This window comes from Lygodium microphyllum, chromosome 28 (assembly GCF_053477565.2).
Source record: "Lygodium microphyllum isolate KBCC chromosome 28, Lygodium_microphyllum_v1.1.10, whole genome shotgun sequence".
Lineage (NCBI taxonomy): Eukaryota > Viridiplantae > Streptophyta > Polypodiopsida > Schizaeales > Lygodiaceae > Lygodium > Lygodium microphyllum.
The window spans coordinates 40,618,874-40,639,903 of record NC_141162.1 but is presented as its reverse complement, the minus strand read 5'-3'; the positions used below and the strand labels follow the sequence as shown (position 1 = coordinate 40,639,903).

General features: G+C 43.1%; 1 protein-coding gene across 1 annotated transcript in view; it reads left to right on the top strand.

Annotated features, from left to right (window-relative positions):
- The window catches only part of SPPL2 (SIGNAL PEPTIDE PEPTIDASE-LIKE 2), a 136,154-nt gene that overhangs the window by 72,103 nt on the left and 43,021 nt on the right, over positions 1–21,030 (top strand). The window contains exons 5-8 of the mRNA XM_087670929.1: positions 212–363; positions 811–993; positions 3,230–3,264; positions 3,334–3,490. Of these exons, the coding sequence (XP_087527055.1) occupies positions 212–363; positions 811–993; positions 3,230–3,264; positions 3,334–3,490 (527 nt within the window). The remainder of the gene's footprint in view (positions 1–211; positions 364–810; positions 994–3,229; positions 3,265–3,333; positions 3,491–21,030) is intronic.

The window sequence follows — 21,030 nt, the reverse complement described above, 5'->3', positions numbered from 1 at the left end:
TGCCTAGTTTGGGTACATCATGGACTTTTAGGATCTCCACTCATATATGTTCATCCCTTCAGCCTCAAGTTTTAGTCCATGCAGCTCTAAGACGGCAGACCCAGTTTTGTTGTGTTAAAGAAGTTTATCATCTCTACAGGTAAAAAATTGTAGTGCATGGAGCTGTGAATTGATTTGTTTTCCTGTACTCACTTTATCATTTTCCATGCAGTGCAAGTACAGCTATATTCTCCTGCAAGGCCACCAGTGGATGCTGCAGAGTTTGTGCTTTGGGTTATGGCCGTAGGCACGATCACATGTGCTTCGATCTGGTCAGCCTGGGGGTTCAATGAGGTTGTAGAAGAAGAATACAAACCAATGAAGGTAGTACCATTCTGAGTGGTAATTTTGTATGGTTAAGACAAAAGAGTCTCTTAGTATTGAAAAAATTTCTCACTTTAAGAACAAAAAGCAGGACTCAAAACATTCTGAAGTTCTGAAGAGCTCTTGAACATATGAGATGAACCAAGCTTTTGGTATCTTACAGCTTTTTTTTTCGTTTTTCTGAGCTGAATGTTCTTAAAATACATCATAATAGAGCCAAAAGAAGATAATATTTTGGTATTGAAAACATGCTCGAGGAAAATGCTCAAAGTATGAGGTTCCAAGTATATTTGAACTATTATTTTGGTTGATTGGGACTCTGGGCTTCTATGCAACAATGAACTTTTGACAAACCTTTACTTGGGTATTCATGGTAAAGCTCAAATTTTCTGGGATTATTGAGGAGATCACTGCTGTAATAAATAAAATGTTTGCATTCTTTTACAGGAGGAGCAAGAAAACTTTGACAGTGAGCATTGGAAAGAGGAGACGGATATTCTCCACATTAGCATGGTTTCTGCAGTTCTCTTTGTGCTATTTGCATCAGGGTTTTTACTGCTGATATACAAGTTTATGTCAGAATGGTTCTTGCTACTCTTGGTCATATTATTTTGTATTGGTGGTGTTGAGGTAAGTGGTTACTGAAGATCACAAAAATTGTGCAAGTGAACATTCCAAAGTTAGGTAGTTCTGTAAGTGGCCTTTGTAAAATATGTATCCAGTCTTTGATGCTTATAGTTAGGCAAACTGGCATATTTGGGATCAATTCATGAAGAAGGGATGAATCAAGTTTCTGTTTAGTGAGCCTCCATGCATTGATGTGTGCCTAAGCACATGGTGTAACAACTAGGGCTTCGAAATTTTGGATTGTATTCTTGTGTGTATGTAACCGGCCTTCTTTCTCTGAAGGGTGGTAAATGACCTGATTATGCACCAATTACAGCAAGCATAAAACTCGTATGAACTGAAATACAAATGTTACTGATCAATCTCGGGCAGTAGACACCGGATTGGCCCCAAAAACTGGCACCCTAGTGGTATTTCTTTAACTTCCATTAGTAGTGGATGAAGTACACTAAATTTAGGCTCCAATCTCCTTCAATTTCCAATACCTCTTGCTGTCAACAATGACCAGCAAGCCCTCAAAATTTTTTACCTCTTGATCTAACAAGGGATTGGACTCCAATTGACCCTTGGTTGGTTAAAATGAACCCTAAATACAAATTGGGATGGCTGACGTCTTGAAGTCTTGGACATTCCTTGAATTCCAGCTGCTGATTTCAAAATACTAAGCCTTAAATTTCCTAGCACGAGACCCGAGATGACTGATAAACCCTAAATTTTGTTGTAAATTATTTACAACAGCAAAAACACAACTGTAGCCTGATTTTTGAACTTGTCACTAGCAGCCACAAAGGCTGAAACAGCAGTCACCTACAGCCTAATGGCCTTTTGATGCAGTTACCAACCGTTGATGGACCTCTCGGTTGCTAGAAGTGGCTCCTCTCAGCTGGTGCCTGCCATTTACAGCTTGTCTTTATTCTTTCCTAGCCTCCACAATGCTTAGAATGGCTAGAATGACCCTCAACCAATGGCCAACAGCCTTTTCCCCAGCTTTTATGGAAAATTTTGCCACTTGGCAGCCTTCTAAATTCATTTTTCAGCCGTTTAATTTAATTTTCAGAATTAATAATTCTGAAAATTAACTTAGCCTTTTGTCCTTTCCTAGAAAATTAGTAGTGCCCATCCACAATTAAATTGGCTAGGCCATTGTGACTCCCAAGTGGTCCTGAGTATTAGTTAGCCCTTGAAATGGCATTAATTAATTAATTAATATTTAGTTCCTAATGTTACCACTGACATTTAAAGGCATTTGAAAAACCTTTCACTGCAAGAAAATGCTATATCAAATAAAGGGACGAAATTGCCATTAAGGAAGGCCACTGTGGACACTTACTCTGACCTTAGCCTATAGGATGTGAGTACAACACTCGCCAGGAACTACTGGCTACTTTTGTAAACTGAGCATGCCACTCCCTTGCACTTCCTTTTTATCAAGTGAGGAATATCCTGTACCTTTAATAATTGCATTGAGTGAGGAGTTTTCTGTACCTTTAATAATGCTAGGATGCTTGAGATTTGCTAAGAAAAAAGAGCACTACTTTCTAAAGATCCATCAAGCAGTTGTAGGGATTATTGGGAATAGCTACATGATTTAAGTGTCCTGCCCAAGCCAAGGAGCTTACATTGAAAAGTTCCAGTAAATAATGATTGAGACAAGACTCAGCATTTTGGAAGCAGGAAAGTCTTGGTTTCCTTTTGGATTGTAAGTGCAACCAACGTAAAGCAGTCGCAACTAGAAACAATGCTCCAGTCATTATGCTTGAGTAGTCTACAACAGCCCAGTTTGTACGTCCTGCATGCAGATGTAACATAAAGAATTGGTAGGAGCTTCATAGCAGCTCAGTTTGTACTTCCTGCATGCAGATGTAACATAAAGAATTGGTAGGAGCTTCTGATAGCAGCTCAGTTTGTACTGCCTGCATGTAGACTACTCTGAAGAAGGTGGTCACATTGTTGAGATACATAATTTAAGACCTTTAGTATGTGCTCTTCATGTGAATAGAGAGGTAAATGTGGTTTTTCCTTCATGCATGAAGATGTACAGCATTTCAATTTTTAGTTATTGTAGGACAATGTGATAAATACTTTATGCCTTTAGTCGGTGTTGCTCATGTGAGTTGAGAGGTGTATGTGGTTATCCCATCATGCATGAATATGTGCAGGTTTTTAATTCCTAGTTGGAGTAGGGGCAGATCTGATGTTTGATAATGGGTATTGTTATCTTTGTGCATGTATCATGCAGGGTTTGCAAGCATGTCTGGTAGCCTTACTTTCAAGGTATTCTTTCTTTACTTGCATTAAGGTTTTGCCTATTCTTACTGAAGTTAACATTGGCACTGAACACAGGTGGTTCACCCATGCAAATGGTCTTTATGTCAACGTGCCATTCTTTGGAAATGTCTCCCTTTTGACCCTCATTGTCTCTCCACTTTGTATAACATTTGCTACCATCTGGGCAGTATATCGACATGTCTCATATGCTTGGGTTGCTCAAGACATTTTGGTAAGAATTTTTGTCCATGAAAAATCAGTAACTCCTTTGCAGATACTTAATTTTTGTTGCGCGAAGTGTTTGGAAGTTTGTAATGGTGAAGATTTACAACAAGTGCTCATAACACCTTGATTTTGTGGCCTTCAAGTGCTGAAGCTTTCGACCTGGGTTTTTGTACCAATTGTAGGATCTACAGAAAATATTGAACTCTGCATTTTCTTTTTTCTTAAAAAAAGAAAGAGATTTCTATAAGGTTGGATATGAACGAATATTCTAATTCTGGCAGTAATATCAAATTATATATGAAAATTTTAACTTTTTGGTAAAAGAAGGAACATTTTACAGGGAGTAAAGAGTTCTCACTCGATTGAAACACTATTAATGCCATAGAAGGCCATTATGTCTAGTTGAAAGCCTTATTCTTCACTTGTGCAAGCATAAATCAATCAAGTCTTCAAATAGCCAAGTGTAGAGTCCCCTTGTTTTCAAGTGATCATAATTATGATGATATAATTCTCTATTGTATTTCGGTCTAAGCTGTACAGCCTTTGTGCCACAGATGCTTTCCAAGTCTGCTAGGCAGCCATGCTTGCTGTAAGCTCCAAGGTTGTGTCAATAATCCATTTAGGCTGAGTATAAGCAGAGCAAGGATCTCATGCCGAAAGAATTTAGTAGTTGTACCACTGTATATAATGAAGGATGAGCTGAGCCATGGTTTTTTACACAATAAAGGAGCAAGGGTGTGGTGAGAACCATCATTCCCAACCCAGGTAAACTTGCTGCCATAGCAAATAAATGTAGAGCTGTTATGAGATTGTACACATTTCTATCAATAACTTCTCAGTTAGAAAAGGGGATCAAGGTAAAGTACAGTAGAAGCCCTGGATAGGGCATCAATAATAAAACAAAAGCAACCAAATAGTCTCCCACATAACTGCTGACAACAAGAAAGTCTAATACAAGGGCTGTGTGAATGACCAGACTGGTGGTCTATAGTGGTATACTATACGGGATTCCAGATGAAAGAAGGTGCCAGAATCTCATGTGTTAAGAAAAGCCTCTTGCCTCATCTGCTTAGAGTCACTGTGAAGTCTTTCCCATTGTCCATGGAGAGTGTGGATGATTGCCATGGTGGAGTCTTGCTTAGCAAACTGAAAATGAGCCAAAGAAAATATGGCAAGGACAAGCCACGAAGAGGAGAAAAAGATGGATTTGTGCATTTGGTTTTTTATCATTTGGAGTAACAGGTCACTATCGGGAAACTTTGTGAAGCATTCACATGTTCTACATGGGCTCTGCCCTCAGGGATTGATTTTGCAGGGTCACGGGCATGTTTTCTGCATGCAGACAGGACTTACTCATGTGCAGGGCCAAGTATGGGGCTCAAGGACAATTTCAATGCTAAAAAAAGGCGTTTTTTGTAGTTTTTGGAGGATATGCAGTCATGGACAGCCCACACTAGTACTTGGAGCAATGAGTTTGGCATTAAAAGTGGTGAAGCAGCTTTTGCATCTCGGGATGATTTCCTCTTGCAGCCAATGATGGTGTTTTGCAGATCAGGATGCTTTTCTCTTGTCTATCCTTTATCCTCTTATTAAGGCTCGTACAAAGCAAGCTAAACTTTCAACAAAGCAGCCTAATTCAAATTGCAGCCACAGAAACATCAAAGCAAGGAGTTTCGGGATGAAAGCAACGAAGAGGACTTTATGGAGCTCAGGTGGCTACATAATGACAAGCCCGTTGTGATACAAAATCATTGTCGGTGATTGGAATCATCCTCTGGTCTTGACCTTCTCTCTTATTCTGTTTCTCATGCCTAGACTCTGTCTGTAGCTTTGGCTTTGGAGCTTTGTTGATGTATACTTGAATGAGCCCTTCCATACATTGTTCAGCTTTCTTTGCCATAGCCTTGTATCAATTCACTCTTTATGCAAGCCAATAGTTTCTGACTTATATTGTGTGTATCATTGCAAGTGAGTATGTTTGTCTTTTCCCAGTACTTAAGTTGTGGTTTGGATTTTTGGAAGAGTTTGTTTTAGGAGTTAGAGAGACCTTCATCTCATGGGAGGGCTTGGTGGTGGCTCATCAGCTCTTTCTTGATGCTAGGTAGAGCTTTAAGCTACAAGAGATGTTGTCTCTATATTCTCTTATGTTCCCTGGACCTTCCAAATCCTAGAAAGGATCTTTGCTATGGATGCATTCTATGCATCAATGGATGGCTGCATCTTACCAATAAATGATACTAGCAGTCAGCTCCTATCTATCGCAATGTCCTCACCACCCCACTTGACCTCCAGACATCTATGGCATTTTTTGACAATTGGGTCCCGGACAAGGACTACTTATTGGAAGATGGGATTGTCGTCACAGCCTGGAAGAGTATTTTCATTTTTGTCTGAGATGAGTACTTTTGGATATGCCATTCAAAAGAATACAGTCCTTGTTAACACGGTTTCTAAAAGATCCCCTCGCTATCATAAGTAAGGATCATTGCCTCCAACATGTTGTTGGACTCGCTTCTACAGGACATCAAGATTCCTTTAATGTATAGAGGAGATCTTATCCAGCTGGTGCAGTATTTCTCTTGTGGGATGATGGATCATTTCAGAACTACCTATCCTAGGACTTCATAATCTCATGAAACATTGCAAAGGTATAAGCATGACTCCTTTTAGAACAAGTGAGGAGGCATGACTCACCCTTAAAGGAATGTAATAGAGAAAGAGAGAGAGAAGAGGCAAATCGCAAGAAGCTAGAAAAAGGAGCTAAAGACAGATGATGGAACAACAGATAAGGTGGTACTTAGGAGCTGGCAGCATCTCTCCCCAATTTGTTAACCCTATAGGTAGTAGCTTCACCGTCTTCTCTAGTCATCCCAGAGAGCACAAACTCTTCCAATCTCTACTTAAAGGGTCCCTACCACTTGCAATGGCAGTTGGAGCCCCCTTCTACAAAAGCCAAAGTGGATGCACATGGCAAACTTAAAGATTTTAGAGGATGAGGACTTGCATAAATACCTTACGGTGGAGGATTTTCCCTCTTTGTAAGAGGTGGTCAAGACAAAAGTGGATGCTAGATCAAGTGTATAGAAAAAGTTAGCAGATAGAGGCATAGTTGGAGAAGCCACATCAATTTAAGGGAATGGGGCATTTATTAGGAGAATCCTCTCGTGCAACATGTGAGACTTTGCTATGCACTTATGGGGAAAGCCTCATGACTCAAGATCTACATAGTGTTGAGATGGCAATCTCAACACATGCAAACATTGATGGTGGACCGCCTAGCTAGATGGGTCCACATATATACACTTAGTATGTTAGTAGTCATCATGTTTCTCACATGGCCACTGACTCATCATTTATTGTATGTGGTTAGTTCAGGGTTGTCACGTCCGATGGCGTTTGATTAGTACAATATGATGCTAGTATGGTACTAATCAGACTAATAAATCTTGGACCTACGTCCGATGTTACGTCCAATGAAAGAAAAAATACATATAATTTTAAGTCTATGCTTAATGTTTGGATTTAAATGTTAAAGCATAAACTTAGAGATTCAAGTCAAAAGTGCAAAAGAGAGTTGAAACAAGACTTGAGAGTGTACTATGTAGCATGAATAATGAAATCAACAACTTTATTATGAGCCAAATGTGCAATCTTATACAAAAATGGATTGAGATAAAAGCCATCATCCATGGCTCAATCCGAATCAAGATACATGATTACTCTAGGTGCTCATATCACTCTTGACATCGAAGGTGGAAGCATCCTCGTCGCTACTTGAGGAGCCATCAGCCTTCTCAACAAAATCACCCTCACTAATGACATTGCCCTCATCATCATACTCAAGCTCTCTACGCACTAGGTGAGAGGCAGTGATAGGTATGTCCTCCCGGGCCAAACTAGAAGTACTTCTCGAGCCACTCCCACGCCTCGTGTAGCATCTAAGGGCTCCACAAGCATCAGGGGCAGCCGATGTGGATGTCGAAGTGAAAGCTCTATCGCTACCGGTGCGAGAGCGAATAACAACATGGGCACGCCGTGCACGAGTGCGAGAGACCCACCAGTCTATCTCTTTGAGCTCCAAGTAAAGCTCCCTAAAGATTTACTCCTCCTCTAAGTCTCTCTCGCGAGTCACACTTTTAAGTGTACTAGCAGAAAGCTCAAGTGAATCCACATTTATCTATACATTTAAAGAATGAAAAACTTAGATGAAACAAATGAAACTTTTTTAAATATATTTTATAATCTATGAATAAAATTATAAACTAAAAAGCATAAAAATTGGATATATAATATCTATCTTGCCATAGGCATCTCATGCATATTGCATAGCATGCGTAAATTGGAGCGACAATAAATTAGTCGCTCCAATTGTCGTGTGCTAAGCTTATTACGAATCTTGGTGTGCACAAGGGAATATGTGGACCAATTCCTCTCACATGCACTCGACGAACAATCCTAAACCATGTGAAGAAAAAGAGAAGAGATTTTTAAACCTATGCAAGAATGCGTGAGGCTACTCTTTGGAGGTGAGGCAATTGGTAGCCAAATGACTCCCACCAAAAAGGGGCTTCTCCAATGATTCTCGCTTCCAACAAATGGTAGATGCGGAAGCGGTGCCTCTTTGATCACTATAATTAATGAGCTCCTGGAGGAAGGCACCATGGTGCTCTTCTGCCAAAGCCTTTGGAAAAAAGGCATCACGATCGGCAAGGACATTGGTATCCATGGAGAGGAGGAGTGGTATCCAAGATATCACTACAGTAGGTGTAAGATGATAGAGATTTAGAGGTGAAATTTGAAAAGAAAGAGTGTGCGACAATATGAATTATAGATTCTAAAACTAAAAGAAGCATGAATAATTTTTAAAAAAGAGAAAAAAAAAAACAATACCATAAAGAAGAGGCCTCCCCATCCTATATGGTCGATGATTGCATCTCCTCCATCGCATTCGCTATAAGATGATATAGGAGGTCAATAGTAGCCCCCTCCATGTCCGTTATGCAAAGCACCTTTTAGATGGGAGTAACAACAATGATAATATTTGTCACATCCATCCAAAATTTCTCCTTTAAGCAAAGCCTTTAAACGACCTTTGCTTCCACTTGGCTTGATGTGGACTTCCCTTCAAGCCATTCCTTGAACTCATGTGACACGACCGTTTTTTGTAGCTTATTGTGAACATTATAGAGAATCTCGAGGAGAAGCCATATGACTGCAAACCGAGTCTTTGAGGGCTTCTTCAACTCCAAGTCTGAGTATGAGCGATAAATCGCCTAGACCCTTTTTTCCATTGTCCTCCTATCTTGCTAGCTTCCTTCCCACCGCCCATCTACCTTTACAATTTGCACAGGTGAGAGTCCGGCGCTCTTAAAATAAATCATGGTGCGCCTTGTGCTCTTTTACAAAAGTATTGACTTGTGCTTTTTCTTGTGCGCCTTTCTCATTGATTTAGGACTATTTTGCACTTCTTGTGTTTCCAGATTCTTCTTTGGTGCGCCTTCGTCTTCCATTTCACTTTCGCCTTAGCCTTGTCTTCTGCTTTAGATTTTTCGGATTTTCCACCTTGTTTGTTTGAGGGTTAATATTACCCTTCTCTTAGACGAATACCAGTCCCATGGCACTCACCGTCGTAGGTAGCAAGTGTTGGCATTCACCGAAGACGTGGGGGAAGGGACATCTGTTGTTGCCTTGGAGGAGTTTTGGTGGTGGTGTGGATGAAGGTCGTTGGGGGCATGTTATTGGCCTGGAGGGCTAGTGATCGGGTTGTTGGAGTTGGGGATAGGATTGTTCGTTGTTGAGCTGGCACATGTGTTGGTTTGTGGGGATTCTGCATATGACGATTGTTTGGTGGTTTGCATGATGAGGAAGGACAAGAGTTCAGAGTTGAGTGGTGATGAAGAGCTATTGGTACTTTCGTTGGAGTTGTCAATGCCTGCAATTGAAAACCTCTCATATAGTCTCTCCCTAGGGGTTGGTGCTAGTCTTCTTATTGTGTGCACAAGACGTAGTTTGATTAGTTTGGGAGATAGGTCGAACTCTAAGCAAGCTGAGAGTAATGTCATGCACTTGAGGACCCAAAATGTATATAGATTGTGGTTTAAATAGTATGTGAGTGCCCATGCATACTTAGATATTGCGTAGTTAGAAGACTGCTGGTCTGGTTCCTCGTAGCAATGTGTGGAGGAAGCAAGGGTTTAATATGGTGGAAAAAGTTGTCGATGTTGAGGAGAAGTACACACGAAGGCTTCTTGAGACATCATTTGCGATTTTGACAACACGATGTAGCATAATTGAGCTCATTGACACCTTAGCTTTTGGTAGCTGGTAGCTACTTGTATTGTTCGAAGAGTACGGTGTACTTTCCATGGTTCTTCGTGCCTTTGCTTACCACTATTGATTGCAATGGTACTACTGAGATGGAGTACGAAAAAGAATTGTGGAAATAGTTCAGGGTGACAGGTCTAACCATAGGCAAGACAAGCTTCCTAGGTATGTCCTACCCTTGATGTACCCTGAACAATTGTGGGGGATGTGGAAGGGGCTAGGGGACTAGGGACAGAGCTAGTCGACCAAGGTCATTGGATGTACCTAATTTGAGAACCCTAAGGTGTTGTGTTGTGATCGTGGGTGCTTTTTAATATATATATATATATATATATATATATATATATATATATATATATTTATTATAATATGAAAACAACCATTGCAATACGTTGAGGCTATCAACTTTTCCTTTGGATTTGGAAATGCCAAGATCCAAAGGCTGTGAAAATGGATATTACAATGATGATTGTGTTACTAGCCTTGATGCTAGAGGAACCGTTGTTGAGATGGAGAGATATACTAGGGATTTGGCAAACATCTTTGTAACATGTGAGATATCGGTACAATTGAGGTAGCAACTGCAGTGAGCCAAATGTAGAGTTTGGCCAAGAAAGAGAGAGTAGCCAATGACTATGCTTTGAACCATGCTCAAATGCAATGCAGGCATTCTGCAAGGATGATTTTCTTTTCCAGCAGTGAGGCTTCCGTCATGGCTCTTTGTTCTTGGTATTTCTGTTGCTTTTTCTGTAATGGCTCTTTGTGGGGTTGGTGGGCTTGTGGTAACTAGGACATTTGAACGCTTTCGTATTGAGACCTATGCCGGCCTGTATCCACTTGACAACTCGTGAGAGTACATGCAAGCCATATGCTTCAACTATAATGAACAGGTGTAACGTAAAAAGACATCACTTATTTAAATCCTATGATGTTGACTTTGATGCATATCACCTGCGCTTGATTATTTTTTTGTTAAAGACGTGAAATGTATTGGAAGTAGGTACGGAAAGTTTGTACAGTTGGGGAACTTGCCCTTTTTAACCACCTAAAGACTAAGAGTCATGGTAAGATAGCACTTGGTAAGCATCTTATACAAAATAGGGACTATTCTATTTATATGAGATGGAGTGAGTTGGGTGACCAGACAACTAAGGTACTGCATGCGAACCCTCGTCCCGATCCATCATGTAAGGGGCCAGAGTCTAAGCAGTCGGGAAGAGTTGCACATCTTGATTTGGGCTAAGGGCAGTGGAGGCGTCAACCGGGATCCAAATGGTGCCGTATCAAGAATGCTCTGGAACAGCTCAGCAATTTCATTCTTGATTTTTGCTTCTTTTTCCTCTTTTGAGCATCTGGTTCTGGAGCATCTATGGAAGGTCGGCACGTCATGGGTCGCTACCCTCTGGGCATTCCTTTGAACCCTCCTCTTCTTGGTTTGGGAAGGAGTTCTTGCGTTCGGCCTGTGTCCTGGGCGTTTCCGCATTGGGCCTCGTCTCAGCAAATACCTCTTCATGGTGGGCACGTAGCGTTCCAGCGGTAAAGCTTGTGTCGTGTCCTCCCTTCTGCGGAGGAGAGCTTCCTTGCAGGCCAGCGGCATGGGGTGCTCCATGACTAGTGATTGTTGAGGAACCTACAAAATGTGAACCAAGGGTTAGAGCCTGAGGCAGGACAGAGCTACTCACCTGAGAGGGATTAAATAGCGTGTTAACATACGCATATGACGAGGAGAGGTGAGGCGAGGCATGTAATATTTGTTGTAGAGGGGATGGCCCCTGTGATGATACCCTTCCGGCCTCAAGTGTGGAACGGATTTCAGCCAGTAGCAGATCTTCGCTCATACCAAGTTGTGAGGACTGGGTGTGATTGAACGGAGCAGGGCTCGTCCCCAGAGGAATAGACCAGGGAGGGGGAAAGCTCGTAGGAGGGAACAACTCCTAGTCCACATCCTTGAGGTGTTGGTGAGGGCTTCCATTGGCAGCAATGAGGGATGCATACCCTCCACGTGGAGACGGGGACGGTCACACGACTTCTAGATGCGTGGTGAGAGGACCTAAGGCACTTAGCCTTTCAAGCCCAAAATTTTCGTCCTGCACTTGATTGTCATTGCTTGTGTGTTGTTATTATCTATACATAGTCACAAAACTCATTGTTTATTTATGTACACATTTATAAATCCATGTCACTTCGTCAGGATAAAAACCAATTGTAGAACTCTGGATTGTACTGGGGTGTGGCACACGTATCCAGTACTCGTGGCAGCCTACTCAATAACAACAGATATTTTGCAACATCTAGTATCATGGTACCTTGTTTGAGCCTACTCGCAACATGTAGCTCCTCCTCAGTGAGAATCTTATCAACCAGGAGTTCTCTTGGCTAGTTCCGGCTAAGTCCATGCCCCGAATGGTAGTCAGTACTCCAAAGGAAGTTGGCGCCACATAGGTTGGGTCTCTTTGAGACCACCATTTGGCCAATCGCTCCTCTGAAACTCTGTCATAATCTGGGCTCCAAGTTCGGCCATTGTAGCACGGTTTTCAAACCAACATTTTTCAAATTGACTTTGACCCTCTGATTGTCGCTTTAGTTGCTCTATCTCTAAGATTTGGTTGGCAAAGCACATCGTTGAATGTCACAGTTAAGCGTAGTTCGTCGGCTTCCTCGTCAGAGATGAGTTGCATGCATTCATATAGGAGCTTATCATAGTGCTCGTTAGGATATTCTTACTCTTTCCAGGATAGAAGATATAGCAGTCTGCAAGGACGTAGACACATGCGAATATTTTGAGTTTAGCATCCAACTCAGCTAAGCACTCTGCAACACTTCTATGTTCTATGAAGGCTTGCTCGGTTGCTATCTCATGCAAGGTTGTGGGGGCTTCCCTAGGCTTTAGCATAGCTGGGGGCTCAGGCCTAGATGAGCAAGATTGATCAACGCTAGGATTGCTTATGTCCTCGGGGTTTTCATGTTTCTCTCGAGACTTTGTTGCTCTTGCGTTGTGGTTCTCCTTGGATGTGACTGGTATAGATTTGTCACCCTGTTGTGACATTGTTGTATCCAATCTTGATTGGTCAATGCAAGTTCTGTTGTCGGTGGATTGAGTGTTGCAAGCAACCATTGATGGTAATGGTTGCTTTGACTTATCAGAACATATGGATGCGTATTAGGTTTCACCAGTGTTAGGAGAGATAGCAATGGGTTCATTGGTGGATGGGCTTGATGTTTTATTCCTCAGCTCTTTAGTGCTCTTGGTCTCGATCTTCTTGGCGTCTACCGCTACTTGCAACTGCCGTTGTTTTCGTTGCTTTTTCCTCTTTTTCTTGGGCAATTGAGGTTTATCCTTTAAAGACTTAGGACCCTGAAGTAGGTCAATCGTTGATGTGCTTGGTTGGGCCTCAACATTCTCTTTTTTTGGTGTGTCCTCATGGGACATAGCCGTGGCCAACTGAACAACCGCGCTAGGTTGAGAGGATACAATTGCCTCTCTTTGTGGAGAGTCTAGTTCTTTGACTAATTCTCTTTCGTTTAGCCCCTCATCCGATTGCATTGGCAGTTGCTCTTGGTCGGGGGGCGTTTTTTCTAGACTCTTGCCCTTACCCATTGGAATATGCCTCCATTGCTTCTTATCAAAGCGAGTGTTGTGCTTAGAGTTGTTTTTCTCTTGCTCTGGCGGTTTGGATGACTCTAGTGTAGAGCCAAGAGACGGTTTAGAGTTCTTACCATATAGGCTTGGACGAAACTAGTTGAAGAAGTCAAGGTTATATTGATGGGAAGCATAGAGATCTAGGATTGCAGGGTCTTGAGTGAGGCAGAAGACATATGCGCTAACATCAAGTACCATGCTCCCTACTCCTAGCCTGCTAGCCACGTGTAGATCTTCTTCTAGAAGCAGTTTATCGTAGAAGGGATGTTTTTGAACAGTGGTAGAAAGATGGACCTCATGGACCACTGCCAACACTCGTAATGAGGTTGGGGAAATGTATGTGGGATCATGTATTGATGTCCAAAGGGCTTTCCTTTGCTTAGCAAGTGTCATCAGTCAGTGGCGAATTTTAGCTGCCAGACTCTGATTGAAGTACCATTTTTGTACAAAGTTGCCTTGTCCTTTCCCTTTCCGTTTGATTGCTTCGAGCTTTTCCTTATTTGTCTCACATTGAGCAGTATAGAGTGAGGGTATCAAGCGCAATTCTCTAGCTGTGGCCTTTGGGATATCCTTTATGACTTCTTCAGCAACAGCTACATATTGTTGCTCATCCCAAGTCAGGGGTTTGGCTATGAGCTTTGTGTGCTCTGGTGTTGGCCTTCCAATGTCGACATGGACGTACGCACATGTAATGGCTGTCAGCTTGTGATCAAGCTTCATTAGGCACTTCATCTCTGATTCGTTGGTCAAATGTGCCATCTCCTTAGCCAAATCTTCGAGAGATTTCTCCTCAAGCCTAGGCTTTAGGTGCTTCAAAAGTGCTGGAGATGTCAAGGATGTTAGTTGCGACACCTCTTCCATAGGTGAATTTTTAAGGACACGTTCCGCAAGGGGCGTTGTTACGGCCAAAGGCCGAGTGTGCTGTGATTCCTAATTGGAAATAGTAACGGCTAGTTTAGCGGACTGGCCACTATTGGTAAATTGCAGTGTTAAGTCCTTAAGCAGATCAAAAGTGGCCGTGTCTTTTGTTGCCCTTTGCGCATTCACTTGTGCAGATCGAGTATCAATTGAGCTAGTCACGATGGATTGCACATGCCTATCCTTAGGCTAAGAGCTAAGGGTAGTGTCATGTTCCACCTCTCGGAAATTTGAAAGCTTAGATGGAGATAGAGATTGGGATTAAGTAGTTGCACTTGACGACTGATGTTGTGCTTCCTGTGTCCGTTTAGGGGAAGAGGATGTAGGAGATTTGGGACTCCTAGGTAGACTTGGCACTGGCTGGGAGATTTGCTTGTGGCTATTAGATGATTCTGCCATTTGCTTTGTTGAGCAATCAACCTTACCATGAGCAATGTTGCACCTATGATACTCGTTATCCTCTTGGGAAATCAAAGGCTCCTTGGGCACTAGTGGCTTTTGTGCACCCTCAACGATTGCATCTAATATCTACTTGTTAAGCACGCTAGGCTAAGGATCTACCTTTCGAATAGTCATGTTTGGTTTCTTGATTTCAATCGTGAGGAGCTCAGTCATTCCAACCTTGTTGAGTGAAGACTTGGATTTTCGTTTAGATTTCCTCCTACCCTTCTTCGCTTTTGATACAATCTGGCCTTCAGCTGACAAAGGTGGTTTAGCCGGGGGTTTCGGTACCCAAATCCATTGGTTACCAGCATAATATCCTTGAGCACATAGCAATGCTTTAGATATCCATGGCGGTGTTGTGTTGGCCCTCCATCTATACCTTCATCTATACGGCTTGGGCTTCTTTTGTGGCCTTCTACGATATTTGTAAATCCAAAGCCTATTCTTGGCATTGTCTCCTAACCTTCTGGTTTCAAGCATGGCCTCGCTCACTAGTTCTCTTTGTTCAACATGCGTTTGTATCTGTTGGGTATTTGACTCACGCCTCACTTACGCCTACGCTCATATGGGAGTGTCGGTGATCAGTAGGACACTGGGGCACTTTTTACTCTCGATAGGAGAGGTTTTTTTCCCCCAGACTTATAGTCTTATTGTCGTATGTGCTTATGTGCTTATGTTACACACTTATGGGCACTTAGTGTGTGTCGGGTGTGAACACCCCCTACAACCCTAAGGTTTAAGGGTTGTACTTTGTACTTTCTGGCTACACTCTTTCAGTCTATTCTCTTCGGTGTCGTGCTACACTCTGTCTCTCTCTCACTCTCACACTGTCTACTGAACTCTCAGCTGCACCTCGATCCTTCCATCTCACATTTGGTATCAGAGCTCAGCTCTGAGCTCACCACCTGTCTGCAGTCTGCAGCCCACGCCAGTTCTGCAGCTCCCGCCGGTTCTGCCCCAGCCGCCAGTTCAGCCCAGGTCGCCAGCTCCAGTCGTCAAGTCTGCAGCGCCCAGCTCCAGTCCCCAGCGCCACTGGTCAGCTGAAGGCGCCGCCTGTTCCTGCCCAGTCCTGCCTGCGCCTGTCAGTCCGCCAGCGCGCAGCTCCAGCCGACTCCTCTGCCCAGCGCGCCAACCAGCAGACGTCGCCTCCTCTGCCCAGCGCGCCAGTCGCCAGTTGCAGCTGCCGCCTCCACAGGCCCCGCCAGTCCCTGCGCACGCCGCCAGTCCCTGCACGCGCCACCTATACCTGCGCGCGCTTTGCACCTGCGCGTGCTGACGCTGCTCCTGCAAGCGCCACCTCCTGAACGTGCAGTAGCCCGCCACCAGGTTCACCAACCTATTCCTGTGCGCAGACGTTGCCTCGGGATCAGTGCACGTCGTCAGTCAGCTGCAATCATTCTGCAAAGGTAACATTTTGCATTTTTTAATTCAAACACAGGAGTTCGTGCAGAAGCAGGATCAATTTTCTGCATTGGGACACGTGCCTGTGTCTGTAACAGAGCAGCAGCAGGGTCAGTCTTCTGCATTAGGACACGTGCTTGTGTCTGTGACAGAGACACATTGGATGCACATTCTGGGGTATTTGTGACAGAAATTTTGGCAAAAATTTTGGGGATTTTGATATTACAGTGTTGCTAAGCACTGTTTGCACCTTGGGAAGCGTGCATTACAGACAGTTTTTGACAGAGTACGCCCTTGCACATTAATTGCAGAAGTGTGCTTGCTGCAATTTCTGGAAATTTGCAGATTTCCAGTCCTTACTGCTTTGACATTGCTCATTTGTCTTTGGAAATTTGTCATCATGGCAAATCAGGGAGGTGATGTATTTACGTATGTATCCAAGGAAGACAGATTGGATGGAAACAATTACTTGCTATGGTCATTCATGATGAAGAATGTATTAGTGGCCAAGAATTTATGGGATTATGTCAGTGGAGAGGAAACTCGACCGGGAGTTGTAGCTCCCTTTCCTCCTCCTCCTCAAGGAGCACGTGGACAACGGGGACCTCAGCCCGCTCCACCTCAGCCACTTCCTCCAAGAATTGCAGCTCAAAAAGCTTGGGATACACGTGATGCACAGGCCTTGTCGGCGCTGATTGCTCTGGCAGTTCAACGGTCCATCATCCCTCACATTCGCTCAGCATCTTCTTCACGAGATGCATGGTTGACTTTGGAGCATATGTTTGCAGGAAAGAATGAGACTCGGATCTCTTTCTTGAAGAAAGAGTTGGAGACTTTGAAGATGAATGAGGGTGATTCTATGCAGGATCACTTGAATAAGATTCAGGACTTGAGGGAGCAGCTCATGAATGTAGATAAGTACTATTCGGATGCACAGTTGATATCCATCACCTTGAATTCCTTACCTCCTTCGTACTTGTCTTTTCATACTGCATTGAACCTCACCATGAGGATTACCGAGCATCCACTCACTTTTATTCAGCTGGTTAGTTTGCTTCTAGAGGAGGAGCAAACAAGGAAAAATAGTGGTGTGGATGCTATAGTCTCTGAGCAAGCTTTTGTGGCAAGGCAGAAAGGCAAAAACAGCAAGGTGAAAAATGCTCCACAGAGTTCTGGCACTTCGGGCACATCGCAGAATCAAACACAAGGGGGGACGCAAGCTAAAAAAGGAAAATGTCATTATTGTAAGAAGCCAGGCCACTATATCACTGAGTGCAGGAAGCGCATTGCCAAAGAGAAGAAGGAGTCAGGAATGTCTGTTTCTACTACTCCTTCCACTGCTAGTGAGTCCGCGTCCTTTGTTGTGGACAGGGACTATTGTTTTTACACTTGCAGTTATGACATCTCTTGGGCCGATAGAGCACTTAGCTCTACAGAGGATGCTGACACTTGGTTCTTTGACAGTGGTGCTTCTAGACATATTACATCTCGCAGAGATCTGTTTGCTTCAGTTAGTGCACCTCCCGTTGGGAAATCTGTACAATGTGCCAATAATGCATCATACCCTGTTCGTGGTATTGGGGAGATTCAGCTCACAGCCATTGATGGCTCTATTCTCCGCCTGCAGGATGCTTTGTGCCTGGAATCAAGAAGAATTTGCTTTCTATTTCTTCTTTGGCACGTTGTGGTTTGCAGATCACATTTAATGATGACCGTTGCACGGTTAGAGATAAAGAACGCACGACTTTGGTCTTGACAAGATCTTTGTGTCATGGTTTATGTGAGTTGGATGCTCTTTCAGTAGATCAGACGGCATACTTGACATCCACTCTTACTCTTGCTATGATACAGGCGGAGTTATGGCATGCTCGTTTGGGGCATGTAAACTTTGGCAGCTTGATGCTTTTACAATGTACTCAGATGCTGGATGGCTTACCTCTCTTGGAGAGACCTCCTGAGCACTTATGTGAGGGATGCATTTTGGGGAAAATGCATCGTTTCTCATTTCCCTGTGATGTTGCTCTCAGAGCAACAACCAGATTGCAGTTGGTGCGTTCAGATGTTTGTGGGCCTATGCAAACAATGTCATTGGGCGGTTGTTATTATTTTGTGACATTCATTGATGACTTTACACGTTTTTGTTGGGTCTACTGTTTGAAAAAGAAGTCAGAAGTGTATGATGCATTTTTGGCTTTCAGTGCACTTGTTGAAAATCAATCTGGATGCAAGATTAAGACTCTCCATTCGGACGGAGGGGGGGAATACATGTCCTCTATGTTGAATTCTTTTTTGAAGCAGAAAGGCATAGTCCATCAGTACACTACTGCCTATACTCCACAGCAGAATGGGGTAGCAGAGAGGAAGAATCGGTCACTCATGGAGATGGCCAGATGTATGCTGAAGGCAAAGAGCTTGCCTCATAGTTTTTGGATGGAAGCAGTCATGTGTGCTTGCCATATTTTGAACAGATGCCCTACCAAAGCCTTGAAGACCATCACACCTTTTGAGGCTTGGAACAGCCGTAAACCTTCTGTTGGTCACTTTCGTACCTTTGGGTGTCTTGCCTATGCCCATATTCCACAGGTACTTAGAAAAAAGTTGGACAACAAGGCTGTTAAGTGCATTTTTATGGGATATAGCAATGAGAGCAAAGGTTACAGACTCTATGATCCCGTTACAAAGAAGGTTTTTGTCAGCAGGGATGTTGTTTTTGATGAAAAATCAGAATTATCCTTGGCTGGTTTAGACACATATCAGGCTGCCCGTGATGCTTTTGAAGGGCTGCTGCCCATTACTTTTGGTGATTCAGGTGGAGCTTCAGAAAATGAACCTAATGTTCAGCCAGCTGCTCCTATGAAAAGTGCAGAAATTCAGCCATTGGCTGATCGGAATATTCAGCATAATGCTGAAACTGAAATTCAGCAAGAGCTTGCACACAGTGAAGCTAGACAGTTACCTAGATGGTATTTGCAGACTATGCAAGATAGTCCTTTGGATGCACCCATGGCTGGTCGTACTAGAAGGCAAACTCTTTTGCATGATTCAGCACATACCATGGAGTTTGTTATGGCAGCAAGTACTTTTGATAATGAAGAGCCTGAATGTTATGAGGATGCACAACACAGTGTGCATTGGATGGCAGCAATGCAAGCTGAATTAGATTCCATTACTAAGAATCAAACTTGGGATTTGGTGTCCTTGCCATTTGGGAAGAAAGCCATTGGAACGAAATGGGTCTACAAACTGAAAAGGAAAGCAGATGGATCCATTGATAAATACAAGGCACGGCTTGTAGCTAAAGGCTACGCACAGAAAAAGGGCATTGACTATGAGGAGACATTTGCTCCTGCTTCCCGTATGACGACCATCAGGTCTATGATTGCTTTGGCTGCACATTATGGTTGGACAGTGCATCAGCTAGATATCAAAACTGCATTTTTACATGGGGAACTTCAAGAGGAAGTTTATGTACAGCAGCCCATTGGTTTTGCAGTTGAAGGCTCAGAACATTTGGTATGCAAGCTCAAAAAGGCACTATATGGTTTGAAACAAGCTCCTAGAGCTTGGTATGCAAAAATAGATGCTTTCTTGCTTGGTCAGGGTTTTCTAAACAACTCATCTGAGTCTACCCTTTACGTATGTAAAGAAGGGGGATCTATGCTGATTATATGTCTTTATGTTGATGACCTTTTGCTCACTGGAACACATGCTGATCAGATTTTAGCATTCAAACAAAATTTGCAGCAAACTTTTGACATGTCTGACTTGGGAGTTTTGCATTACTACTTGGGCATCCAATTCATACATGATGCTCGAGGTATTGGGCTATCACAGTCAAGGTATATTGGGCAGCTTCTTGAGAAGTTTGGCTTACAGGATTGCAAGCCAGTTTGTACCCCCATGGAATCCGGACTGAAACTGTCATTACATGATGACAGTGATTTGTTTGATATACATACATATGCTCCTGCAGTTGGATGTCTTATCTATCTATGCAACACTAGGCCGGACATACAGTTTGTAGTTTCAGCTTTGAGCAGGTATATGCATCAGCCACGTATGTCACATTGGCAAGCTGTCAAGCGTGTTTTTCGTTACTTGCAGGGTACTCGATCTCTTGGGTTGCTTTATGCCAAGGGGGGACCACTGCAGTTACATGCTTACAGTGATTCTGATTGGGCTGGTGATTATGATATACGTCACTCCACTAGTGGCAATTGTTTCTTTCTTGGCTCTTCTTGCATTTCTTGGCTTAGCAAGAAACAATCCACTGTTGCCACATCGTCATGTGAAGCAGAATACAAGGCAGCTTTCACTACCACAGTTGAATGCGTATGGCTTAGACGCTTGCTAGCTGATTTGGATGTATCTATTACGGAGCCTACTCCTTTATTCACTGACAGTCAGAGTGCCATTGCAGTGGCACGGAACCCAGTGTTTCATGCCCACACGAAACACATTGAGATCCATTATCACTTTGTCAGAGAGAGGCTACATGCAGGTGATATCAGCCTTGTCTATTGTCCTACCACCAGTAATGTGGCAGACATCTTCACCAAAGCTCTTCCTCGTGACAAATTTGAAGCATTTCGCGATGCTTTAAATTTGATATCCTTTGGTGGCGGATGATCCTTGTACTCTTGATCACTCTTCACTCCAGGGGGGTTTGTGGGTATTTGACTCACGCCTCACTTACGCCTATGCTCATATGGGAGTGTCGGTGATCAGTAGGACACTGGGGCACTTTTTACTCTCGGTAGGAGAGGTTTTTTCCCCCAGACTTATAGTCTTATTGTCGTATGTGCTTATGTGCTTATGTT